At 39.5% G+C, this 25,001-nt stretch overlaps 1 protein-coding gene across 1 annotated transcript in view; it reads left to right on the forward strand.

Moving 5' to 3' along the window:
* Window positions 1-25,001, forward strand: part of THOC1 (THO complex subunit 1) — a 31,001-nt gene that overhangs the window by 3,890 nt on the left and 2,110 nt on the right. Inside the window, exons 4-20 of the mRNA XM_063130610.1 lie at window positions 390-456; window positions 1,760-1,878; window positions 3,933-3,981; window positions 4,488-4,583; window positions 4,928-5,010; window positions 6,170-6,243; window positions 7,037-7,145; window positions 8,526-8,657; window positions 9,349-9,449; window positions 10,563-10,629; window positions 10,939-10,989; window positions 14,110-14,180; window positions 15,643-15,741; window positions 16,893-16,958; window positions 18,480-18,563; window positions 18,766-18,913; window positions 20,655-20,733. Coding sequence (XP_062986680.1) covers window positions 390-456; window positions 1,760-1,878; window positions 3,933-3,981; window positions 4,488-4,583; window positions 4,928-5,010; window positions 6,170-6,243; window positions 7,037-7,145; window positions 8,526-8,657; window positions 9,349-9,449; window positions 10,563-10,629; window positions 10,939-10,989; window positions 14,110-14,180; window positions 15,643-15,741; window positions 16,893-16,958; window positions 18,480-18,563; window positions 18,766-18,913; window positions 20,655-20,733 — 1,495 coding nt within the window. The remainder of the gene's footprint in view (window positions 1-389; window positions 457-1,759; window positions 1,879-3,932; window positions 3,982-4,487; window positions 4,584-4,927; window positions 5,011-6,169; window positions 6,244-7,036; window positions 7,146-8,525; window positions 8,658-9,348; window positions 9,450-10,562; window positions 10,630-10,938; window positions 10,990-14,109; window positions 14,181-15,642; window positions 15,742-16,892; window positions 16,959-18,479; window positions 18,564-18,765; window positions 18,914-20,654; window positions 20,734-25,001) is intronic.

Below are 25,001 nucleotides of genomic sequence, written 5' to 3' on the forward strand. Positions count from 1 at the left end.
ATGGATGGCAGAGGCGGTACTGAGAAGAGCTGTGTGTTAACGGGTGAGGATGTGGTGCTGCAGCCCCTTTCTACATACTTTAGCCCTTCATGTGAGTGGCACATGATGCACACTTATTTTTCTTGACAATGTGTTTGCATGACTGTTGATATGCTCCATACAAAATATGGTGCAGCACGACTTAGGATCTGACTGTTTAGAGCGGTGAATTGTGTGGCTGTAGATTGGTGAATATGTTTTTAATTCTTAATTGAAAATAAGTAATGACTTAAATGTTTCTCTGGCTTTTCTGTGATCATCATTCATCGCTTTTAATGGCATTTTTCCTAATTAAACCAGTGTTTCCATTCTATACAGTTAATAATCTACCTTGCATTACATTTCTTTAGATAGATAAAGCTTCCTGTGAAAATGTCCTGGCTATCATCTCTCTTGTTATTAGTGGGGTCACAGAAGGTGAGTGCAGGACAGTTTGAATCCTTCTCAATGTGCAATTCACATTTCTCCTTTGTTCACTTTCCTCTAATGTCTTAACAGCTGCAGACAACTTTAGTTCCTTTTCCTAACTGGTCTAGTATGCTTTGTATCAATATTATTGCAATGAATACATATATATCCTGCCTGTATTACACAATTTACAGGTGGTTTATAATAATCTAAAATAAAACTGTAATAAAACAATGGAATGTCCTTGTTATATTTAAGTGACCCCCTAAATTAGTCCATTTTGCAACATTTCCTTATGTTTTAACTGAGGTTCTTTTCATAGCACAGCTGCCATAGTTTCTAGATGTGGACATTGGTTGTGGGTATTTATTTTCTTTTGGGATGGGGGTTGCAGGGAAGATAATTGTGTGCATCTGTGAGTAGTCATTTTTACTTACTTTTCTTTTTTACCTGACTGAATTGACTGAAAAGGGAACTTGTAAAAGTTTGTCACTGTCAAAGGATGGTCTTCCTAAATTCAGTGAGGCTTACTCCTTAGTAAGTAAGTGTGTGTAGGATAATAGTGCAAATACCGCTTTTGGTCTTACCAAGCAAAGCTTATAACCTAATGAAAATTATTGCCAAATTTACAATAGTAGTTTTGGCTTACCTGGTCTAAAATACACGTTAGACAACACGTTAGTTAATGCAGTGTGAAAACTCCACTCAAATGGTTGAGTGTTTAGGGGGTACTCCCAACCCAAAAAGTTCTAACTCCACTGTTGTGTGACTATGGGCCACCATGGAGTTGAGTAAAATTCAGTGAGGCATTTGAGTGACAGTTCCTCTGCCCTTTCTCCTCCCCCGGTGCTCCTGATGGTATCCCATCAGCGATTGCTGTGGAAAAATAATCCCCCACGAGTTGTGGCAGCTCTCCTAGAATGGCACTCCCTCCTTTCGCCACTCTTGCCAGAGAACTCTGTAGCCAGTGGGAAAAGTCAACTCAACGCATGAGAAAACTCCATGGAGCCCGCCACACAACACAACAGGAACTCTCCTCTGCACAGCGTGGATATTCTACGTGGAGTTTTCCCATTAGACAACATGTTTCTCAACAGTGGTGTAAAAACTCCACCGTGGAGTTCTAAAACCACCGTTGACTAATGTGTTCTCTGAACTGAGCTACTCTCTGTATCTCAAGACTCCACTTAGAATCTGTAGACTCTGTAGAATTAAAAGTATTTTAAAAAGACAGTTGCAAGTCTCTTGAAAAATGCCTCTTGTATGTTCTTTAATGAATTACTTAAATATGAGCATATTCTGTCCCATGAAGGTATCTGCACTGCATCAACACCTTTTGTGCTTTTGGGAGATGTTTTGGATTGCCTTCCTCTGGATCAATGTGACAGAATTTTCACCTTCGTAGAAAAAAATGTAACTACATGGAAATCAGTAAGTATCATTGTTTCAAGTGGGTTCCTGGGGAGCAGAATTTGGAGGTATAATGAACAAGAATGGGTGTCTTTAATAATTTTTTTAAGCATTTTATGTACTGTTTCAAAATAATTTAAATAATAGACTTTGAATTCTGGTACATAACATGTCACTCCACCTTATTGTTTTTGCTTTTGGTGTTCCACCTTTAAAATGCAATAACAGTTCAATGCTTGTGAGTAACAACTTTGGGCTGTAATACCTGTGTGAAGTTCTCCAGTGATGCCTAGAGCCTGGGCCTGTCATCTTCACAGAACATGAGGACTATGGCACCAAGATGATGTGAGAATTATAAAAGTTCCTTAGGCTTACTCATGAAATGAGCTTTTCATAGGGGCCATGCAGCTTTAAGGAAAAAAACATCCTTCCAGTTAGGTCCATAAAAGTATCTAGCTGATTTTCTTAAAAATGTAACTAGCTTGCCTCCCAGTGTTCTGCACCCCTGCTATATATAAAAACACTGGGAGAGGTCATCTGGATGGGTGGGGTGATGATGTAAAATTGTGCTTCTTATTCCTTTCTTCTGCTGTCACAGGGGGAGTGGAAGTGATTAAGCAATATTTAATGTCAATTCTGGAATGGAAAGGATTGAAAAGGCTAAAACTGAATCTAGACAAGGTGGAGGTACCATTGCTTAGTAACTCAGGCAGTCTATGAGGGGATATGCAGCCTACTTGGGAATGTGTTGCACTCGCCTGTAGGAGCAGTGGACAGCTTTGTGGTACTCCTGGAACCAATGCTTCCTCTGGATGCTAAGGTTATGGTGGTAGCCAGAAATGTTTTTTATTGGTGTTGGTCGAATCACCAACTGCAGCCGCTCTTGGAGAAGATGGAGTTGGCATTAGTTATCCATATTGTAGTTACTCTCAGGTGTACTGTAGCAATGCTCCCTTCCTGGGACTGCCTTTAAAACAGCTTGGAAACTTCAGTTGGTCCAACAATGTTGTGACCACAGATCAGAGCAAATGACTAATTGTACCAACTTCATTGATACTTGCTTGTTTCTAGGTTTTAATTAAAGTGCTAGTCTTTAAAGCTGTAAATTGTAGGAAAGACACAAAGGACTGACTGCTTCAGTATAGAATTGCCTGAGATCTGCCTTGCAGAGTTCTCTGTGCCATTATTTGGGACGTTACGAGCACAAGAGAGCACCATGGCTTTGGAATAGCTTCCATGTGGAGATGCGTCAGCTGCCCTCTTTGCTGGCTGTTTTGTTAAAATAGATTTCTGTGCTTCCTTACCTCTTAAGATTCCAGAGTAGTTTACAACAACAAATAACAGCACATTAAAAATATGAGAGAAAATAAAAAAGCAGCATTAAAAATGAAACCAACCAATTTAAATGTTTTAAAATCTTGGAGGAATAAAAAGGACTTCATCTGGCATTGAATAAATGGCGTAGGGGTGCCAAGTCAGCATCTCCAATAAGAGTGTTTCACAGATGGGGGCTCCACAATAAAAAATGTCCTCCTCCTGGTTGCCATCCATCTGGCAGGAGCACTTACAGGAGACCAAGATGATAGCAGATGGGCAGATTGATAAGGGAGCAGGCATTCCTTTTGAATATAAACGCAAAATGATTTTATTTTGACAAACTTTTAATGGTTAGCTTGTGCTGTTTGTAACTTGATTGCTGCTTCTAATTTTTATGTTTTACAATTTAATATTTGGAGGTATTCTTTTTTGCTTTGTTATATTTTTCTTCACACAGTAAGTAACCCTGCCTGCTATATAAGCAAAAGAGTGGGATTTAAATATTTAATATAATAATAGTATGGAAGTGTCCTTTCCTGGTTGTTTGGAGGTAATATTTTCTGCCATAGATGAGTAGTTGTTCACAGGTCTGCTCTGGATTATGTCTGATATAAACTGACCATTCTTCAATTACAATGAATATATTTACAAATTCAAGTGAATTTATTTCTAGTATCAGTGTAACTGACCGACATTAGGACGTAAAGTGTTAAGCGATTGGTTCCTCTTAATTTTTTTTTATTTTTTTATTTATTTAGAATACATTTTACTCGGCAGGAAAGAATTATTTGTTGAGAATGTGCAATGGTGAGTAGGTTTTTTTTCTATCCCTCCCTAAAAAAGATTACATAACTTCCAGTACTGTTCGTCAAACCTTGACTCATTTCCATCTATATTGGAACAAATGAGTATGATATAATTCAGTATAAAATTTAGTGGCATATGTAGCACATGCACTTCAGTTTGATCGAATCAAACTGAAGTACATGTACATATGCCACCAAAAATAAACATTAGTCTTACTGGAGGAGGGAGTTAGAATTGTGTGTATTCTTGAGGTTCATAGGATTACAGTATGTTCCTCACAATGTTTACTCAGACGTAATTCCCAATGAGTTCAGTTGGAAACTCAGTTCAATTCCCAGTAAATTGAATTCAATTCCCAGTAAATGAGTTTAGGATTGTAGCTGTAGCCAAGTAGGAAATAAGTAGAAAAGCAGTGAGAAACTTCCCTTGGGTACATTTAATTATCGTCCTTGACATTACAGTCTACCTATGCAATAAAAGTATTCTCCTTTTATATCTTTGTTTAGACCTCTTAAGAAGATTATCTAAATCACAAAATACAGTGTTCTGCGGAAGAATTCAGCTATTCCTGGCTAGATTATTCCCACTTTCAGAAAAATCAGGTGAACTTTGTTCTCATGTGATGACATAAACAACAGTATAACGGACAGACTGGGATGGAGTCTGTTGCATGTATTTCAAATAGAATTTTATTCTAATTTTGAAATGATTGCAATTATTTTAGATTTGTCACCTGCCGTATCCATGGGGACTCTGTGCAGATGATTATGTTAGACACTGTTTCCTGTCTATCTCTTTTTGTAGTTACAATACAATGTAATTATTTCTAAATTGTCAGGAAATACTACTTCATATATACTGGCATATGCTAGTCGTGAATGTCATGGTATAGTTATTTCTCCTGATAAGTCCATAATTTTTAAAGTGCATCTTTTTTTTCCTGCAGGGCTTAACTTGCAAAGTCAATTTAATTTGGAAAATATCACAGTTTATAATACCAGTGAGCAAGAGAGCACCCTTGGACAGAAGGTTTTCATCTTTTTATTCTCTATTATATTCAAAACAAACTCTGTGGACCATCTGTAGAAATTGGGACAAAAGTGGCATTTAGGGAGAGTTAATATGATTGTAACTCTCCCAAAAGAGGGAAAGTGATGTTCAAAAATCTCTTAATTGCACACTAAGGGATCAGTTTAAACCTCAGCCGGAAGTTGGCAGAACAGCCTCAGAAAGCAGTGCAAGTGTTGCTCTCCAGTGGGGTCATCCCATGAAGCTGATTCATGGGAGATTCAGGACAAGTACTTCTTCACACAGCGCATAGTTAAATTATGGAATTCACCAGCACAAGATGTAGTGATGGCCACCAATTTGGATGGCTTTAAAAGGGGGTTGGATAAATTCCTGGAGGAGAAGGCTATCAATGGCTACTAGCCCTGATAGTTATGTTCTACCTCCAGTATCTGAGGCAGTAAGCCTGTGTGCACCAGTTACTCAGGAACATAGGTGGGTGCTGTTGCACCGTGTCCTGCTTTGTTGGTCCCTGGTCAACAGTTGGTTGGCCACTTTGTGAACAAAGTGCTGGACTAGATGGACCCTCAGTCTGATCCAACATGGCTCTTCTTATATACACCTTTGGAAATCCACCCGCGTTGATATTCCAATAGCAATGTTCCATAAGCAGCAAGTGGGTGGGCGAACAGGGTTTGCTGGTGAGCATGAAGATGCATCTCAAAAGCCCCTTAGTTCCCAGACATGTCCACAGAAACAGCTGGAGCAGTTGATGTACCCATTTCTTCACCAGTGGATCTTCTCTGCCTCCATCCCCCATAAATGAATAGTAGGATTGAATTTTCAAATCTGTGAAGATAATTTAAGTACCCATTTTTTAATCTGAATGCTTTTCTAAATTGGGGTCTTAGAGGAAGAGATCCTATAGGTAGAGGAAATTGCCAGGTCTTCTGTTTTGAGTGCACTATTGACTTCACTGATTACTTAAAAGGCCAGTGATAATAAATACCATGGTATTAATTATAATCTGCATCTCCCAGTCCTTGCTTAATGATGCAACGTTCTTTTCAATGTTCTCTGGAGGAAAGATCTCAAGTGGTAGGAGTATTAAAACATACACGCACACACAGTATATGAGGAACAGATGGGAGTGAATTCTAAATGTCCTCTTTTTCTTCAGCATGTAGAAGAGAGAGATGAAGGAATGGAAGTAGAGGAAGGTGAAATGGGAGATGATGAAGCTCCAACTAGTTGGTAAGATCAGACAAATTTAAGTCAGTTCGTTATAAAGTGGGGGGAAAGACCCTTATGAGATATATACTTAATACTTGAGCTATATCAAGTGGTTGCTGATAGTATTGTGTGATTCAACCAGAGAACCTACCTTTTAGCAATACTTAGATTTTAGGATAACATGCAGGTAATATGGTTAGATAGGCATTTGTTAATGGCCTGTTGCCTAGTTTTGGCCTATATGGGTACAAGAATGTCATTTGTTACCTTTTTGTGAATAGTAGCTGCATTGATGAATCAGCAGAGTTTTGTTGCCATTTCTAAGGAAGAAATGAGAACGATGGATAAATAACTAGTAAGGACAGCTAAAAAGTACAAGAGTAGCTTAATACAAAATTACAAATAATGCTTTCTTCCAGATATGCAGGACTTTTAAAATAGTGACTTTTTACTATTGTAGTTTATAAATACTGCCTCCTCAATGGAGTCAATCCCTAGCTACTTAATGGGCTGCTTTTAGCAATCTAAGGCATTTTCTTAAAAGGGGATGCTTGATAGGAAGGCATTTCCTATTTAATTAATGGAGTTCTAGCTACTTTCATACCAATGCTATGCCTTGAAAAGGGAACATGTGCTCTAGAAGTTGGCAGTCATGGGCAGGAACTTGGACAAGCTTCCTGCCTGAGTTCTGTGCTTGATTGGGTAACTAGTGTGGAAAGGCAGCATGTAAATTTAAATAATGAGTAAAACAAATTGTTTCCAATAATAGCCAGGAACGTGTTTTGAGTGTATATGTTAAATATTATTTTGTCAGTTCCATTCCAATAGATTATAACCTGTACAGAAAGTTCTGGTCACTTCAAGACTACTTTAGGAATCCTGTCCAGTGTTATGAAAAGATCTCATGGAAAACGTTTCTTAAGGTAATGGCTCTGCTATCGGTGTATGTTTTGTCTCCATCTCTGGAGACTTTAATATTTTGTAGCATTTCTAGAACATTCCAAGCGTAAGACACGGTGTGCCTATGAATAAGCATTTCTGAAGGAGTTAATGAGTCTTGTACCAGTACATAACATCACGGCAATTAGAGTCCTGATATACTTTAAAGTCTGAACTGCTTTACTGTAGCATGAACATTCATACGCAGAGGAATGAAGGGGCCTGAAAATGGGGGCAATGTATAGCATTACAGTAAAATTTTGTAAACCCCCCAGAGAGCTTCGGCTGTGGGGCGATATATAAATAAAATAAATAAATAAATAAAATTGACGTGGTGGTGGGAATTAACATACATAAAACTAAAAGTGAACAGAAATGGAGAGATGGTGTGATGGCCAGTGTGAGACAGATATGTGGATGAATACTAAATAATTGCTGTAGAGAACATTTTTTTTATATATATGCTAACTCATTGTCCTTATTTAAACTATGATATACAGCAACCATAAGTTCACTACTTAAATTCACTGTTTTCTGGGACACATGTCCTCATATTTAATGTCTCATGATGTGCATTCATTCTGTTACGTAACTGTGTAAAAGACAGTGTTAGCAGCTGATGGCACATATCATTGGACAATATGTAAGTGAATGAGCTGATGATGGGAAGTCTTGTAATACTGTTGACAGAGTAGATGCTTGATGGATAGAATTTGCAGTGGGTTTTGTTGAACAGTATGTGTTGGATGTGTTGCTGTGTTAAGTTTCTGCTTTATTTTAGGATGTCATTTGTATATAGAAATAGGCTTTCCTCCTGAGATTTTCTTGAGATATTCATTGTTGTCTGTAATGTATTGTATTTCACTTAAAATGCATTGGAGAGGCTTTAACTCAGAGTTGTAGCAACCAACTGAGATGGTGTTATGGCATCACAGGAAAATGATATTAATATTTTAGGAAGACCTATTGGCATATTGTTAATTTTTTAAAAAAGAAATTGTGTAGGCAGCTTCCTGCTAAATTGCAGTGACTACTTGCACCATGGTGTTCCCAGACCATTAATTGTGCCTCAGTGTAGCATTACTATTTGGGAGTGGGAAGTAAGGCACATTAAAGGAAAAAATTATTCAAGATATGCTGCTGGAAGTTTCATTGCCGTGATTTTGTTATGTGTTGTATATCTAACCTTTCATTAGCAGCAACCTGTTGATGGGTTTATAATAAAAGTTATAAGTAGAATTTGATCTTAGGTAGCTCCTGGTAGTCAAAACAGTTAATGGGAAAGGAGCAACCGTAGATTTGCATGTGTTTTGTTGCTGTGATTTTCTTTAAATACTGTATTTTAATTTTATCAATTTCTAAAGTACTCTGAAGAGGTATTGGCTGTCTTTAAGAGCTACAAGTTGGATGACACTCAAGCTTCAAGAAAGAAATTAGAAGAACTGAAAACTGGAGGAGAGCATGTTTACTTTGCTAAATTCCTCACAAGTGAGAAGGTATTGTTCTTATTGGTTCTAACGTACCAGATCTTAGGAGGCAAGGAACATTTTAACTCTTGTCAAGCAATAATTCAGTTTTTTAAAAATGATTGATTTAATGATGCCAGTATAAGATTTCTTAGCTGCTTTAGTGCCATAGAAGTCAGTGGGACAAAGTTGGCTTGGATTCTAGTAATTTGCATCTAGTCCTTTGGAGTCAAACAAGATGTGACAAGAAATGCATCTTTGCCCTTAAGTGTGCTTCTTCAAAATGCAAGTAGCAGCTGTTAATTATCAGGATCTTAGCAGGTGGGGTTGGGGGAGTTTGCTCCTTTCTTTTCCTGATGTGGTGCTGACAAAAGCACTTCTTTGAAGCCACTAATGACACTAATGAGGCATTTCCTCCCAATGCAAATAAAATCTTCAAAGGAGTGATTTTCCCCCCCTGCGCTATACACCAGGAGAAGAAAGGTTTGAACTCATTCCCTACCTCTTGTGATCCTGATCATTATCAGTTACTCCAGCGGCTGCTATTTGCATTTTGAAAAAGTGCATGTTAAGGGAAAAGACACCTTTAACTTTATTTCTAGTTTTGTCCTTAGTTGCCTTTTTTACCGTTTTTTGACTCTTTTGTTCCTTTATTACTTGACTTTTTCTATCTTATAAAAGACATTTGAACTACAGAAAGCTACATGTGCTTTTTCCCCAGTTAATGGATTTACAGCTGAGTGACAGCAACTTCCGCCGTCACATCCTATTGCAGTATCTAATATTATTCCAGTATCTAAAGGGTCAGGTGAAATTTAAAAGGTAAGCAAGGAATTAGTCTTAAACATCTTTGTGAAGGTTTGACTTGACATCAGATGGAAAGAAGGGTTCTTAAAGAGGCAAAATATCTTTAAGGAGCTGATCAAGGGGTCCAGATAAAGGAGGAACCTTGACAATCTTATTTTAAAAAACAACACTTCTCCCTGCCCCAAAAATACCTCTTTCCTTTAGCATATTTTCATTTAAACTGCTAACATCTGACTCATTGCAACTCTTGCTTATATGTTATTGAAACATACTCCCACATAGTATAATGGAAAGGAAGGAGGAGGGTAACAAATAATAATAACAACAACAACAACAACAACAATAATAATTTGTTACCCTCCTCTCCCTCTGGATTGAGGCAGGGTACAACATTATCTTGCTACTTCTGAAAAGAAATGTTCACACTGCATGTAGAAGGGATTCTTCTTGTGTGTGTACACATCTTCATTGTGAAAATTAACCATTTTTGAACCTACCCTATTGAAATCAAAGGGGCATAAACGTTTTGTTTAAAAATGGTAATTCATCAAATTTCAATTTCAAATACAATAAACAAAAGTATATCTACTTTTAATAATGGAATTCATTGAGGGTATTTGTTTTCCAGTAGAATTATTCCTTCAAATGCTGGGAGTTTTTAAATGTTCTTGACTCTAGTTAGATTGTGCTTCATTTTTGCTATCTTTCAGATACATGCGCGGTAACAACGTAACTAGTTTAAAAGGCATTAATACTCAAGTGATTAACTTAAATATATTGGTTTGGATTCCCAGTATGCCTCCCATGGACAGAAGAGCTAAGTCCGTACATGTAAGCCTTCTGATCTAGCAGAGGAATCCTGCTGCAGAATGGGAGAGGAGGTGATTTTTGTCCATTTCTTCCCACCCCCTGCAGCTCCCTATGCTTTGGGTGCCCTCAGAACAGTGGGTGAGGTGATGCTTGGAGCTGGAGGAGGAAAATGGCAAAAGCCACCTCCTCTCTCTTTCCACCAGAGGGAGCATTCTGAGGAGAAATCCATTCAGGGGATGTTCTGCCAATGGCAGAACATTCTAGATTGAACCCATTGTATTTCAGTCTCTGACTTTTAATTGGTGGTTTGCTTTCTAGTTCAAACTATATTTTGACTGATGAGCAATCCCTGTGGATTGAAGATACTACGAAGTTGGTTTACCAGGTCAGTGCTATAGTCTACAAACAATATATATTCACACTGTACATTGGGACTTAAAAACATTGCACTAGGAATACTGCTTTTGTGGCATTTGTTCCTTCCAATGCTCTGCTTTTATGGCTGTCTGTAACTTTGAGTCAAACTATGTTAGATCATGTCATCTGGATTGTGAAATAAATCTTGTAATAATAATTATAAGCCTAAAGATATTACTTGGTATTTATGAAACTGTAATCGTAATTTTGGTTGGTAACTCTCAACTGTTCTGCTGCAACTTTCCCCATCTAAATGTGTGACTTCTTCCAATAACAGCTTCTTTCAGAAAATCCTCCAGATGGAGAGAGGTTTTCAAAAATGGTGGAGGTAAGTGAGCGCTTCATAAGTTGAATTGATTGGAACTTCAGATTGGTGCCACCTACTTAAAATGGGGTTCTTTTAGTGGATCATTTTCCTGCAAAGCTAGACTGTATTCAACCTGTTTTAGAGAGGATTGCACGCCCCCTAAAGGATCAGGTCAACATTTTGGGAGTGTTCTTGGTTCCAGCCTTGTCCCTGGAGGCACAAGTGATGTCTGTGACTAAGAACACTTTTTATCAGCTTACACTGATATAACAACTGCAGCTTTATCTAGATAGCCCTGCTGTAGTTATCCATACTCGGTTAATGTCTTGAAAGGATGACTACAATTTGCAGTACGTGGCGCTGTCTTTGAAAATGGTCCAGAAGCTTCAGCTATTCCAAACTAGGGCAGCAAGACTATTAACTGGGACTGGATGGAATGATCACATTACGCCAGTACTTTGCCATCTGCACTGGCATCCAGTCTGATCCTGGGCCCGATTCAGAGCCTTGGTATTAATCTTTAAAGCCCTACACAGCTTGTGGGGAGCAGGTTACTTGAAGCAATGTTTCCTCCCATGCATGCTTATCCGGACCCTAAGGACATTTCAGAGGCCCCTCCCCAGGTGCCCTCACCAGAAGAGGTGAGGCAAGTGGCTACTAGAGAGAGGACCTTTTCAGCGGTGGAATGCACTCCCCAGGAAGGCTTGCCTGGAGCCTACATTGTGATCCCTTTTGTGTCAAGTTTCCCAGGCTTTCTGGTCTTAAAATTTTGTTGGTGTGTTTTATATCCTTCCACTGCTGCTGTCCTCTGCTATTGCTTTTGTTTTATTCTGTGGCTGTTTTTATCTCTGTTTGATTTTACGTTGTTTTATTGTATTACGTATTTTATAGTTTTAATCTTTATTTTGCGAATGACAGAGAAATGTGGCTATTTATTTATTTATTTTTATTTACCGTATTTCTTCGATTCTAAGACGCACTTCTTTCCCTAAATAAGCAGCTCTAAAAATGGGGTGCGCCTTAGAATCGATGGCATCTTAGAATCGAAGAAATACGGTAATAATCGCCTCTAACCCTTCCCCGCACAGCAACATACATTCGCAAGAGAGATAAAAGGAAGAAAAAAGGGGAGCGGCTTAATCCTTAGCCCCCGCCTCAGGGCAATCACAGCAAGCAAGCAACGGTTTGTTGGTGTGGGGTTAAGCACACACCATTTCCTGCGTCCTGTGGAGAAAAAGGGGGGGGGGGAGACAGCAGCAGCAACCATCTACCGCCCTTTGTGCCCTGCCTGCTCTGTCTCGCCTGCGAATTGCAGTTGCACTGACCTTCCCGGTTCACCGGAGCCGGCGCGAGACGGGAAGCAAGAGAGCAAAAGCCTGGCGCGAGGCCCCAGCCAAATGGGCGGAGCGCGAACCCTCCGGCAACCCAGAATTGGAGAGAGAGAGAGAGAGAGAGAGAGAGAGAGATCGGATGGGATCGCAAAACAAAACACACACACACACAAATCCCGTCTCGGTAGAAATAGCAGAGGAGGCCACGAGATGAGGAGCCGCTCTCGCCTCTTTCCAAGAGAGGGGGCGGGAGAGGGTCTCGAGCACGTGACGGTCCTTGGACGGCACCTATTGCTCTGCGCTCCAGCCGCTCTCCCCACCCCGCGCTCAATCGTGCAGGGGCGAGCTTGGCGCTTTTGGGAGAGATTAGCGCGGGGAAATTGGGCTGTATGTTACTGTCCTTTTTCTGTAAGGCTAGAGTAGGGAAGTGGCTGTGAGGAATGCTTAAGGAGGAAGCCAGTTATGTTGGTAAAGTGTGTGTCTTTGTTCGTATTTCTTCGATTCTAAGATGCCCTTTTTTCTCAAATAAACATCTCTAAAAATGGGGTGCGCCTTAGAATCGAAGAAATACGGTATTGCATTTTTATACCGCCCAATAGCTGAAGCTCCCTGGCTATTGGCTGGTATAAAAATGCAGTAAACAAATAAATGCCAAAAAATGAAGTTGCAGTTTCAGGTATCATACCTAATGGTTCCCTTCTAAAATCTTTTATTTATTTATTTTAAAATGTGTATATACCACTTCCTATTTTAAAAATCTGAGGTAATTCACAACATATTACAAAAAAAATCCATCATTAAAAACGACAGGATTTAGATAAGTTAATAGTTGGGAAAGCTAGGGTAAACAAGTAAGATTTTAGTACTCGTGGAAAGCACATGATAGTCGGCGCCTGATGTATTGCAGAGGAGAAGTCATTCCCAAAGGAGGGTGCCACCACGGAGAAGGCCTGTTGCCTTGTTGCTGCCAAACGGGACTCTGTGTAATTTGGCACAAACAGTAAGGCCTCCTCTGAAGATCGCGATGATCTAATGGGTCTATACAGGGGGAAATTATAGTTCAGATAACTTGGTCCGAAGTTGTTTAGAGCTTCATATGTCAACAATGATACCTTGAACCTGGCTTGGTAGCCAACTGGCAGCCAGTGTGGCTCTTTCAACACAGGTGTTATGTGTGCATGACACAGCAGTCCATTCAAAAGCTTTGCTGCAACGTTCTGCCCTAACTGCATCTTCTGAACCAGCCTCAAAAGCAGCCACACACAGACGATTACAGTAGTCCAGTCTCGAGGTTACCAGTGTATGGCTCACAGTGGTTAAAGGCATTCCGTGCCACAGAAGTCACTTGGGCTTCTAATGATGAACCTAGGAGCACCCCCAAACTGTGTATCCGTTCTTTCAATGGGGAGTGGAACCCCATCCAGAACAGGTAACCTCCCTAATTTTTGGACCCGGGAACCACTTACCCACAGTGCCCCTGTCTTTGCCCTCATTCAGCCCACCAATGCTTCTATGCACTGGTACAGGCTATGCACAGCCTCTTCTGATTCAGATGTAATGGAGAAATAGAGCTGAGTGTCATCAGCGCACTATTGATGCCTTGCCCCAAACTCCTAATGATCACACAAAATGGCTTCATACATTATGTTAACCAGCATTAGAGACAAAATGGTACCTGTTGCAGTGAAATTGTATTTTTCTTGTGACCTCAACTCTGGCTGTCTAATATGCGCATAGCATTTTACTTTTACAAATCCACACCGCTAATGCTGAAGGCAATTTAACTTGTACTGACACATTGCTTTTACAGCACATATTAAACACAGAAGAAAACTGGAATTCATGGAAAAATGAAGGTTGCCCAAGTTTTGTGAAAGAAAGGTAACAAACTAAAAAAAGTTCATCTTTAGAGATTGGATTGGCTCAAGATTCCCACTGCAGTCTAGTTCCTATAATACCTGTACAGTACCTGTATATATCCTATCTTCAAGAGAATAAGTAGGTAACAATATATTATCTTAAAGTCTTTGTAAAATGTTCCAGAACGAGATATGTAAATGAGAGCCATATATCATGGAGCTATCTCCCCCTTAGTTCCCTAATGCTTGTAAGCTTTTGGCATTTTGCTGGAAAGGTGTTCCCAAGGAAAAAATATAGTGGAATCCTTGGGGCTCGTATTCACCAGTAATTTGGGGGTGGGGTGGGGGTGGGTGTAAGTGATATTACACTGATTTGTAAATGCCTGGAGGCAAGGCGTAGGATTTTATTTCGAGCGTTCCTGGACTGCTAAACAAGGAACAGTTTTGCTATGAGAGGTTTAATTTTAAAAAAAACTTGCACAAAAATTGATAGAATCATTAGCAGCAAATTGGGTGTGGTTCATTAAATTTGATCCAAAATCTAATTGTCCTAATTGTGGGAGTAGGAGGAGAGACCAGCACACCAAGCTGAGTTGAAAATAGGCTGCAACTTTATGACAATTCATAGCAGTTTAGCAACATGTTGGCAGTAGATAAGTGTGATGGTGCCTAAATCTGGTTTCTGAGTACTGAACTGGGGACGAATGGCACAAGGTAGAAGCAGATGTAAGTTAACAACTGCTGCTTATAGCTCAGCCTCTGGAATGGGGTTCGTAACCTTTCCTAAATTGTAGGAACTATTTTGGGAGCACAGAGCCCTTGAGGTCTCTTGTGCAGATCTCCATCTTCAAGTTCACAGGTATCTCTCTCCTTAGGATGCACCAAAGGGAAGCTGTCTTTAATCAGGTTTACCCCAGGACAGCAACATCAGTGTGATACAAGCCTGCCTATGTGGGATGTCAAAGAGCAACCTTTTTGCATCATTTATGTTCCCTGTTCTGCTCTGTGCATTTGCAGGGTGACGCTGATGCTCTCTGTAGAGTACATGTTTCAAGAGCTGTCTGCAATATAGAAGAAGCGTCTGTCTTTGTCTCCTCATATCTGGCAGGCAGTATTGCAGTATCCGGTGCAATTTGAAATAAAATTGTGTAATGCACACATGCCTTTAGCCCCTCCAGGAGTGCCATTCATTGTTCTGTTAAGTTAGCACTTTGAGCTGCTTGAGACCTTTGCATATACAATATTCAGAAAAATTCAGCCAAGAACCTTGCTATCTTATTATATGGGTTCTCTGCTTTTAGTACATTTATGTTCGCTAAAGAGCTTAGATTGGCATTTTAGCATAACAAGGAGCTCACTTAGACTGAATGGTAGTTGCTTACTCAAGGTAACCCAGTGGGCATGATAGCTGTGCAGGTTGTTGATCTGCAAGCCTCACACTCAACCCATTGAACCTTAATTTTAATGCATTATTTGTTCTGTAGACCAAGCGATTCCAAGCCAATAAGGCCTTTTGTGCGAAAGAGACCAGCTCCTGAAGACTTCTTGGGAAAAGGACCTAACAAAAAAATTCTGATGGGAAAGTAAGTCAAGTCCTTATTTATTTTTTCTTCATTTGCATCCTAGTACTTCTGCATAGATATAACTTGATGTGAAAAGTGATATTGTAAGGCTGAAAGAATATGATGAATGCCAAAACCATGAATGTCAAACTTACCTATATGCTTATGCATAAATGTTTTCATTGAGAGTGTGGGCCGGTTCACATATTCCAATAATCCATGCTGAAAACAAGCCATGTGGCTTGGTTGATCACTCGCTAACCCATGTGACTCCTGAGAGACGATCAAGTGCTGTGTGTCCTGCCATGGTTTGCTTTCCCCTTAGTCCTCCCCCACCTGCTCCCAGCACATAACCCGGTTGCCCTCACAGCTTTGCCATGTCGGAAGCCTTTTTGCTACTGGTACACTTTGTGTGCTGGGTGTGTTTTGCCTTTGCTGGCTCTGGAGGGAAAGTTTTCCACCCCCACCCCCAAAGGCGACCTCTTTCATATTAACACCTGCAAAGAATTTTGTGAGAAATAAGTTAAAGCAAGAGTTTCAAAGCCTTTTGCTCTGCCTGCCGGAAAAACAGCTTTGTTCACCCTCCTTCTCTCTGTCCTCCAGTACCTGCAAAGAGTTTTCTGAACAATAAGAGTAAAAGCACCCTCCAAGTATGTGAGATAGATAGATAGATAGATAGATAGATAGATAGATAGATAGATAGATAGATAGATAGATGATAGATAGATAGTGCTTTTGGCTACCCCTTGATTCTTAAAAAAAAAATTTAGTCTCCTTGGCTGCTCCTTGCACCTGGAAAAAGCTTAAAGCTTCTGAGCATTCACAGTTTGTTTCTTGTTTAACCATTTTTCATTTTAGAAGCATAAAAACAGTGTAGACTGGGTAGCGTGTAGTTTGAAAAGTTTCCTCCTCAGGATAAATTTATTCTCTTGTAAGAGAATAAATGTTCTCTTACAAGAGTAGTTTTGAATAACAATATTTGGCATCATTTCTTAACAGTGGGGCTGATTAATGCCAGGGAATCATACATAAACACACACTGTAACATCTTTTGTTGAACTAACTTCTGCAGGTAATGGAAAGGCAACTTTCTTTGCAAAACATATGACACCTGAAAGCATATTTAACAGAATGTAAAAATGCAGTAACCTTGCCTGTGTTTGTTTTTACAGTGAAGAGTTGACTCGCCTCTGGAATTTATGCCCCGATAACATGGAAGCTTGTAAATTAGAGAGCAGGCAAGTGTGTTTAGAAAAGGATGTTGGGGGGGGGGGGGGGAAGGGCGGTCATAGTAAAATTAGTTCTAATTCCTGAAATAACGTTACAGGTGTACTAATAATGTTAACATCTATGAGATTCAGTGCCAAGAAAAGTCCACAGACGTGGGGTGAGTGGAAGGTGACTTCCCTGACCCCAGAAGCCCCGAGAAAGCTCTTCAAAGGTGGGGGGCTAGATGAATGGGCTGAGTTGTGGTGTTGTGCAGGGGCTTGAGGGGGAACAGGATTCCCAAAACTCAGGTGGTGCTTCTGCCTCATTCTCAAGGATGCCCCTTCACCCCCAGGCTTGTACCGCTGTCAACTTCATTTAGCAAAGTCCCCCAGTGCCTTTCTGGGGCTGCCAGAGGAAGGATATTTTGCCCATTTCTCTAGACTTTTCTTGGGGTCCAGTCCTACATATTGTGAGGGAGGCATTGCCCCTTACATCAGGTCCTAGCATTGTGCATTTGACTAGAATTTTATTTACTTAATATATTAATACAGTGCCCCTCAAAACTTTTCAAAGTGGCTTACTTACCAATGGGAAAAAGCTACATAAAAGATTCATGAGGAAGCATATTGAATGAATAAGTTAATGTAGAAATAGACAAGGGGAGAATTAAAAGCAGCTGATTGAATTTTATTTGATTTCCTGTAAGCATCATGGCTGATATTTCACTAAGTACGCCTGCTAGATATAGCAACAATATTAACTGCAAATAGTGATTAAATACCAATGAGCAGATCAATCCTCTGGTTCCTGAGTGTGTCCCAGGGATGCCAGCATATGGCAGATTCCCACTCCAGAGGCCATAACCACTGCTATGACCTTAGAAGGGGGAATCCAAGATCAGGCCGTTCTCCCTCCCACTCACAGCTGCCACGGAAAGCACAGCAACGGCTTCGCTTCTGAGAAAGTAGCAGTAAGTGCAGAAGAATTTGGGAGATCATAAAGGGGGTGGGAAGAGGCGGGGATCCTCCGTGTTCTCCATTGCCCCATATTCATCTTCTGCCAGTAGTTCCGTTAGATGGGCTCAGAGGCCCATCTAGCTTGGTTTTCTATTCTTTTTTTCTGTTTAGGAGGAACGAGAGGCAAAATTGCCTGTGTTATTCCTTCGACCTTGCCTGGCTCTTGCTTTGGATAGGTGGAGGGCTCCAATCTCAGAATTCTCCTTCTATCGGCAGCACAGTCCATAAGATTGCACTCTAATATTAGTATCTTTTGATAGTTTATTGCATTTATGTTGAATATTTTTCAGATATATGTATACACATTGTCATATGCTGTATCACAGTAAAAGGAATACTCCCTAATTTATTGGCTACTCAGCCAAAGTAGAGTACCCCACCATGTGAATGCAAAGTGATTAAAAACAGAAAAATCATTGTTTTTGTTTGCTGTTTCATGTATGGTTACACTCTTGCATTAAAGAATTCCAAGAGCATCACAGAAAAAGAAGACAGTCTAGAAAGTTAAGAACTTACTCTGTTTTTATTTTCTAGAGAATATATGCCAACATTGGAAGAGTTCTTTGAAGAGGCTATTGAACAGGCAGATCCTGAAAACATGGTTGATAAAGAGTTTAAGTATGTACTGTGGATCATTTTTCATTGCTCTGCCTTTTTCGTTTGTATCTATTCCATCTTTTACAGGTGTGTGTATTTTACAGGTGTGTGTATAAGCTCCAAACTTATAGTTTGTCTAGCACAACATAACTTGGGAGAATAGCTGTCTTTTTTCCTAGGTGCTTTTTCCTAGGCAGACTAATCTTGACTTTTATCATTAAAGGGCCGTGAATAATTCTAACTATGGCTGGAGAGCATTAAGATTATTGGCACGCAGAAGTCCTCACTTCTTTCAGCCAACCAACCAGCAATTTAAGAGTTTACCAGAATACCTTGAAAACATGGTCATCAAATTAGCTAAAGAACTACCTGTAAGTAGATACATTTTATTAACTTTACATTTCTTTCCCTCTCTGTCTTTATACTGAGAGCAAGCAATGTTTGTTTTAGAAGATTAAAACTTTTTAAATGAAGATGCATAAAGCTGAAATGTCCCCATGTATTTACAGCTACATAAAGGCTTATGTAGTTTGTTTGATGTTTAAATCTTTTATAACTTTGGAAAGAAGCCTACTAGGCAAACTAGATTTGGCAAGGCGTCAATGGGTGGGTGGGTATTATCTGAGAGCTGGGCATGAACTACTCCTACTGCTTCTCTAGTGCCTCTGTGTGTGTTTTCTTATTGCGGCATGAAGGCATTAGCTTCCTAACTAATTCACAGTTAGGAATGTGAATTACATGTTTACTCTTAAGTAAGCTTAATGGGACTAACTCCCTGCTATGTATGTGTAGGATTGCATACTCAGGACACATTCCATTTTCATTCTGTCTTTAGCAGTAACCTGTGTATTATTTTTGTAAAAATAGTAATTATTGGGCAATATAGTAATGATGATTAGTAGAGGTGATAAAACAGGGGTCTCATTTCAGCCATAACACTGGGTGACTGTAGGCAAGTTACTATTGCCCAACCCTATTGCTGGCATAGCAGCAGTTTGAAAGGACTGCTGAGTATATAGGTGGAAAAGCTAACTAAAGGCCATGGACTGGAGGGTCTGGATGGGGAAGACTCCAGTGTGTTCCTCCCTCTTGCCCCTTCCCCTCCACCACCCTAATACTGCCCTGTTCCAAAGCATGGCTGTGCTTTATTATGATTTTATTAGAATGTAAGCCTATGCGGCAGGGTCTTGCTATTTATTGTTTTACTCTGTACAGCACCATGTACATTAATGGTGCTATATAAATAAATAAATAATAATAATAATAATAATAATAATAATAATAATAATAATAATAATAATTTCCCCCCTTTCCCAAACGAGTTCTCAACAGTCCCACACGCTGTGCATTGGCAGCTCGAGTGCCGAAGAGAATGTTGGGAAAGTTACTATACGTGTAGATTTTTTTACCTAGTTTGTGGTGGTCATTTTTGCTTATAGCTTTGTTGATACATCTACCCATACACATTGCCATCTGCAGAGTTTATGAAGAGACCTCAGCAGGCGAGCCAGAAATGTTCAGTTTGTGTCTTGTGTGCTTTTTTTCCTAGTTAATAATGACAGCATATTAAGAAGATCCTTTGCTTTATTCATCTAGGTTTTTGTTATTTCTTTTGCCTGTGTTATAATTTTCCTTGAAAGAATCCGTACTTATTACTGGGGATTCTTTCGGCCTGCAATATGGAGGAAAAATAGAAGAATAGGAATTTGTCTTGACAGTGAACCTTTGATTTCTGGGAAGTCTATTTGTATTTCCAAAAAACCCAAACGAACTACAACCTAAACACTCATTTACTTTCATTGCAATGAGATATTGTCATCCTAACTATTTTGCTTGATAACTCATAGAACAGTTAGTTCGCAGTACCTGAACTTTAAAATTGCAATGGACAGTAGAAATCTCAGGCCTTTTTTCAACACTTTATCCAATGTTTATGATGATTTGAAAATAGGGTGTCTGTATAAAAACAAAGCATGAGAGGTGTGTTTTTTTAAAAAAAACCACAATGTTTTTCTAAACTTCTGTGTTCCATTACATGTGCTACAGGGATCACCACATAACAATTTGTTTTAAAGCAAATCCATCCAATGATACTCAGTTCTCTCATTATAGCCTCCTTCTGAAGAAATTAAAACAGGCGAGGATGAAGATGAGGAAGATAATGATGCTTTATTAAAGGAAAACAATGAAAGTAAGACTGTGTTCTTGGGCTTCTCCCTATTTCCCTTGACACATGTTGTAAAAGGAGTATGTAAGCAGATGCGTGTTCTTTCCAAGTTCATCCTATTTACTGCTGCTGAGCTGCACTGGTAATTGGTGAAATCTTGTATTCAGAATGAAGGACCACACAAAATGTTTATTTCCTTGAAAGCACAAAACAGATGCCTTATGATCCTGCTGTGCTGAAACTTATGCTCCTCATATTTTACAGCAAATTTGGCCATCTTGATGGCATTTCATTCAGCGTTACTGTTACTGTTGTATAGTCCTTGATACATGAGTAAACCTTGAAAGTACTGTCTTCTAAGTGCTTTTCTGCTTCTAGCATAGCTCCTTTCTTCTAAAACATCATCACCTTTTCAACAGTTGCACTCATCAACTATATATTATGAAAAAAATGGTGCATATTCTCACCTTAAGCAATTGGTATGAGAGCATCATTGTCTAAAGGAACAGTTTTCACAAGATAATTTACTCTTCCAGTCCCATCTCCTTACCAATTTGTGAATAGAGTGTATCCCTAATCTTGGCATATCCTTGACCTTTCCTGTCTATATCCTCAGTTTGCTTATTCCTGCTGAAATTCATTTGCATGATTCCTCTTCCTTCCCCATCACTCATGTGATTGCTTCATATTCAATGTGCTATGAATGATCGTGTACGTTTCATTCCATTCAGTTATGTTCTTTTCATGAATGCCTCCACCTCCAAGACACTTTAAATTAGTTACCCTAATTTTACAATTCCCTTCAATATAATAATACTTATGCATATCTGCTCTACTGCACTTTCTCATTTTAGCACTTTTTGTTCTCTTTAGTACCCATCTTCTATCTAGTTTATTCCAGCTCATATGTGCTTCAGTCCCACTTGTTTTTAAACAATTCAGAATGGTTACAGTCTGACAGTGTTTTTTTAATGTATTGTCTCTTACCAATAACAAATGCATTGTGATCTTTCTCCTCTCACTATTGTTTATTTGATAGCTTTATAGTTCTTTCTAAAATATATTATCAATGAGTCTGATAGGTAAACCCTGTAGTTGGAAACATTGGGAATAAACAGTTCTCTTTTAGCTACTAATGGTCACTTTTGATCTTGCAAAATGAATGAAGATTGGCTAACTTATTTTATTTAACACTAGCTGTACCCTGCCACGCGTTACTGTGGCTCAGTCTGGTTAAATTGAAAAGAAAGAAAAGACAAAGCGGATGTTTCTAATATGTTTAATTTCACAATGCTTGTGGATATACAATATTTTTAGTTGTTCCATTGTCTGTGTAGATATAGAGATTGTCTGGTTTGCCGACTCTAGAACACGTAACATATAATTGTCCATGTGAGAAGCAATCTGTGTCTAGATCTAAACCGCACAATTCTAAAGATTGGCCCTGAGCTTTGTTGATGGTGATTGCAAATGCTAATCGAATTGGGAATTGCAATCTCTTAAATTGAAATGGCATATCTGTTGGAATCATAGGAATGTGAGGAATGAGGACATCTTCACCTTTGAAAGGTCCTGTCAAGATTGATCTCCGACTATAACAATTGCCACTTCGTCTATAGTTGGAGCATTGAATCTTCGCACATGTTCTCCAGCAGGCGTTTAGTCAGCATGAATAACAATCTTGTGTGTATCAGATGGCATCATATCAATTGCTGTTTTGAACAAATGTACTAAATTGTTTTTTTCGTGAAGTAGCTGTTGCAGTTTTGAAACAGCTTTTTATGCCGGTATAAATTCCGCAGCGTGCATTCAATTCATCATTGCCATCACCAATGAAATACATTTGTAGGAATTTATGTTGACTATCTTGAAACGGAAGGAAGGAGCCGGCTTTATGATAAATTTGTCCTTTGACTTTGAAAGCTGGCATAAATGGAGCTGTGATGATTTCTGCACCGAACGACATCATTTGGAAGCATGAGTTGTATTTCCTGATGTTAGATAGGAAATGCTTTGATTCTGCGGTATATCTGGCAAGCAAAGTTTGTAATGGCTCTGGTGGTTCTCCAAGTTGAGGCAGTTTAATTTTTCCAGCGCAAGACATTCCTTTTGTTTCTCCATTAAATTTAAGAGCCTTGCAATAAGGACACACTTCAGTCACAGTGCCGATGAGAACATGCCGCCTCAAACTATAATCATCAGCTTTGATGATTACAATGATTACAATGCAAGGCGATTGTAATCATGTGATTGTTTACCACGGAGTCGTGTTTGACGCTGATGTGCTGTTTCTCGTTGACGTCTTTCAGCGACTCTCAGCCTGTCGCGTTCATTCTGTTGAGAACAAAGCAGATCTGAAGCTGTAGAACGCGATTGCCGTGCTCGCAACCGTGCATCCTCAAGTCTGGCTGAACGTTGCTTGGCTGGTTCCTTGGCACGTATTTGAGGCATTTTTTTTCTTTTTTTCTCATTTGCTGATGCCCGTTCTTCCTCAGTCTGATTTGCAATTTCTCGTCGCAGTGCTTCCGCTCTGCGAGTACGACGACCTAAGTGTGATCTTCTGCGAGGCATTATTTGGATGAAGTAAAGCAGATTGTTTGGTTTTTTAAAAAGGATGTTTTTACGGTGAGAGGGTTAGTGGAAACTCCTGGCAGTTACCTTTCTTCAGAACGTGTAACTGTCACAGGTGTGACATCTATATTCACTCAGCCAATTGTGAGAAAACATGCAAATAGGAGAGGAGGCAGAGGCAGAGGCAGTGGATTGGCCTACTGGTTGGCGATGTCACAATGATCAGCAGGACTGGTTTTGAGGAGGCCTATTTCTTCGATTTTAAGACAAACCTTTGACCCCATAGAGAACATAGTTACATAACAACGCTCGCATATTCGAATGCAACGTTGTGTCAAAATTTCAAAGCAATCGGTGAAGAACTTTCGGCGATATAACGTCTGTTTCGAACGGACATTTACATTTTTATTTATATAGATTGAAATTGTTCAGCATGCTATCTGAAATTCAACCGCCAGCTCGACCAGGTGAATAAATACAAATACTTAGGAATAACAGTCCAGAGTTCAGGATCTTGGTCTGAGCACTTAAAAGTAACAGCTTTATCAGCCAATGTAACTGCAAATGCTATCTTCCGTTTTGCAGCTGGGCCTGGGGGGAAGATGACAGCTCCCCTAATAAAACTGTTTAAAGCTAAATTACTCCCACAGATCCTGTATGGGCCCATGCAGATATTACACCATTAGCGATTGAGCAACATAAATTTTTAACCAGAGCGCTTGGGGTCCCCAGATCAACATCCAAAGATATTGTCCGGCTGGAAACAGCGTGTCACTCAATTCAAACGTTAGCTCTAAAAGCAGCAATCTCCTTCTGGCTAAAGATACTGTTCCAGTTGGTTTCTCCACTGGTTATGGCCACACACGAGGATATGGGGAAAGATTCATGGGCAGAAAAGATGAGCCATTCTGTAGCCAAATTGGGCTGCTCACAAGTTTATCTCCTTACAAGAGGAGATCTCAAGAAGACTGTATGATTGTGAAATACAATCATCATTGGCTGTCATCAAAGCGAGCCATTGAAATACGATATACAAAAGTATAATTACTGCCCTGGGAAAAGCCCCTTTATACTTAACTTCTGTTACCTCACATGAGTTGAGATGGTTATTTACCCGGTGCAGGTTAAATTCACTCCAGTTAATGGAGGTGAAAGCGTGTTACAGGACCCATCCACGCGCTAAAGCTGACTGCCCAGCCGGCTGCCCCAAAACTGTGGACATGACACACTTTCTAGTTGAGTGTCCAGTGTATGTCGAGCTGAGGAAGCAATACCTTGTGCCCCTGATTCCCGGGTTCAACCACATGTCACATAAAAATGTAACTCAGATATTATTGTTAGGCTCTGATCAGTATATATCGTTCAGGACTGCAAAATTTGTACAGCGGGCGCTGGAGGTACGGAAGCTTCTGTTTGCCATATAGGATTAAATTTTACCAATCTGAGATTACTTGCGGGCCAGTACTGGTACTGCAATTGAGCCTACTATCAGTTTCTTATTATTAGCTTGTATTATTCGTCTGATTGTGTTGTGATGGAGTATGGATATGCTATTATATTATGTTAATATGTTATTTTGCCACTATTTTATTTGTTTGCGAATGGCCTAGTTGGCTAACAAGCAATAAAGATTCAAAATTCATGAAGATATGAAGCAATTTAAAAGCAATTTTTGAGAAGTTTGCCCACTATTATAGAATTATTGATTTCAGGCAGTATGA

This window comes from Elgaria multicarinata, chromosome 7 (assembly GCF_023053635.1).
Source record: "Elgaria multicarinata webbii isolate HBS135686 ecotype San Diego chromosome 7, rElgMul1.1.pri, whole genome shotgun sequence".
NCBI lineage: Eukaryota > Metazoa > Chordata > Lepidosauria > Squamata > Anguidae > Elgaria > Elgaria multicarinata.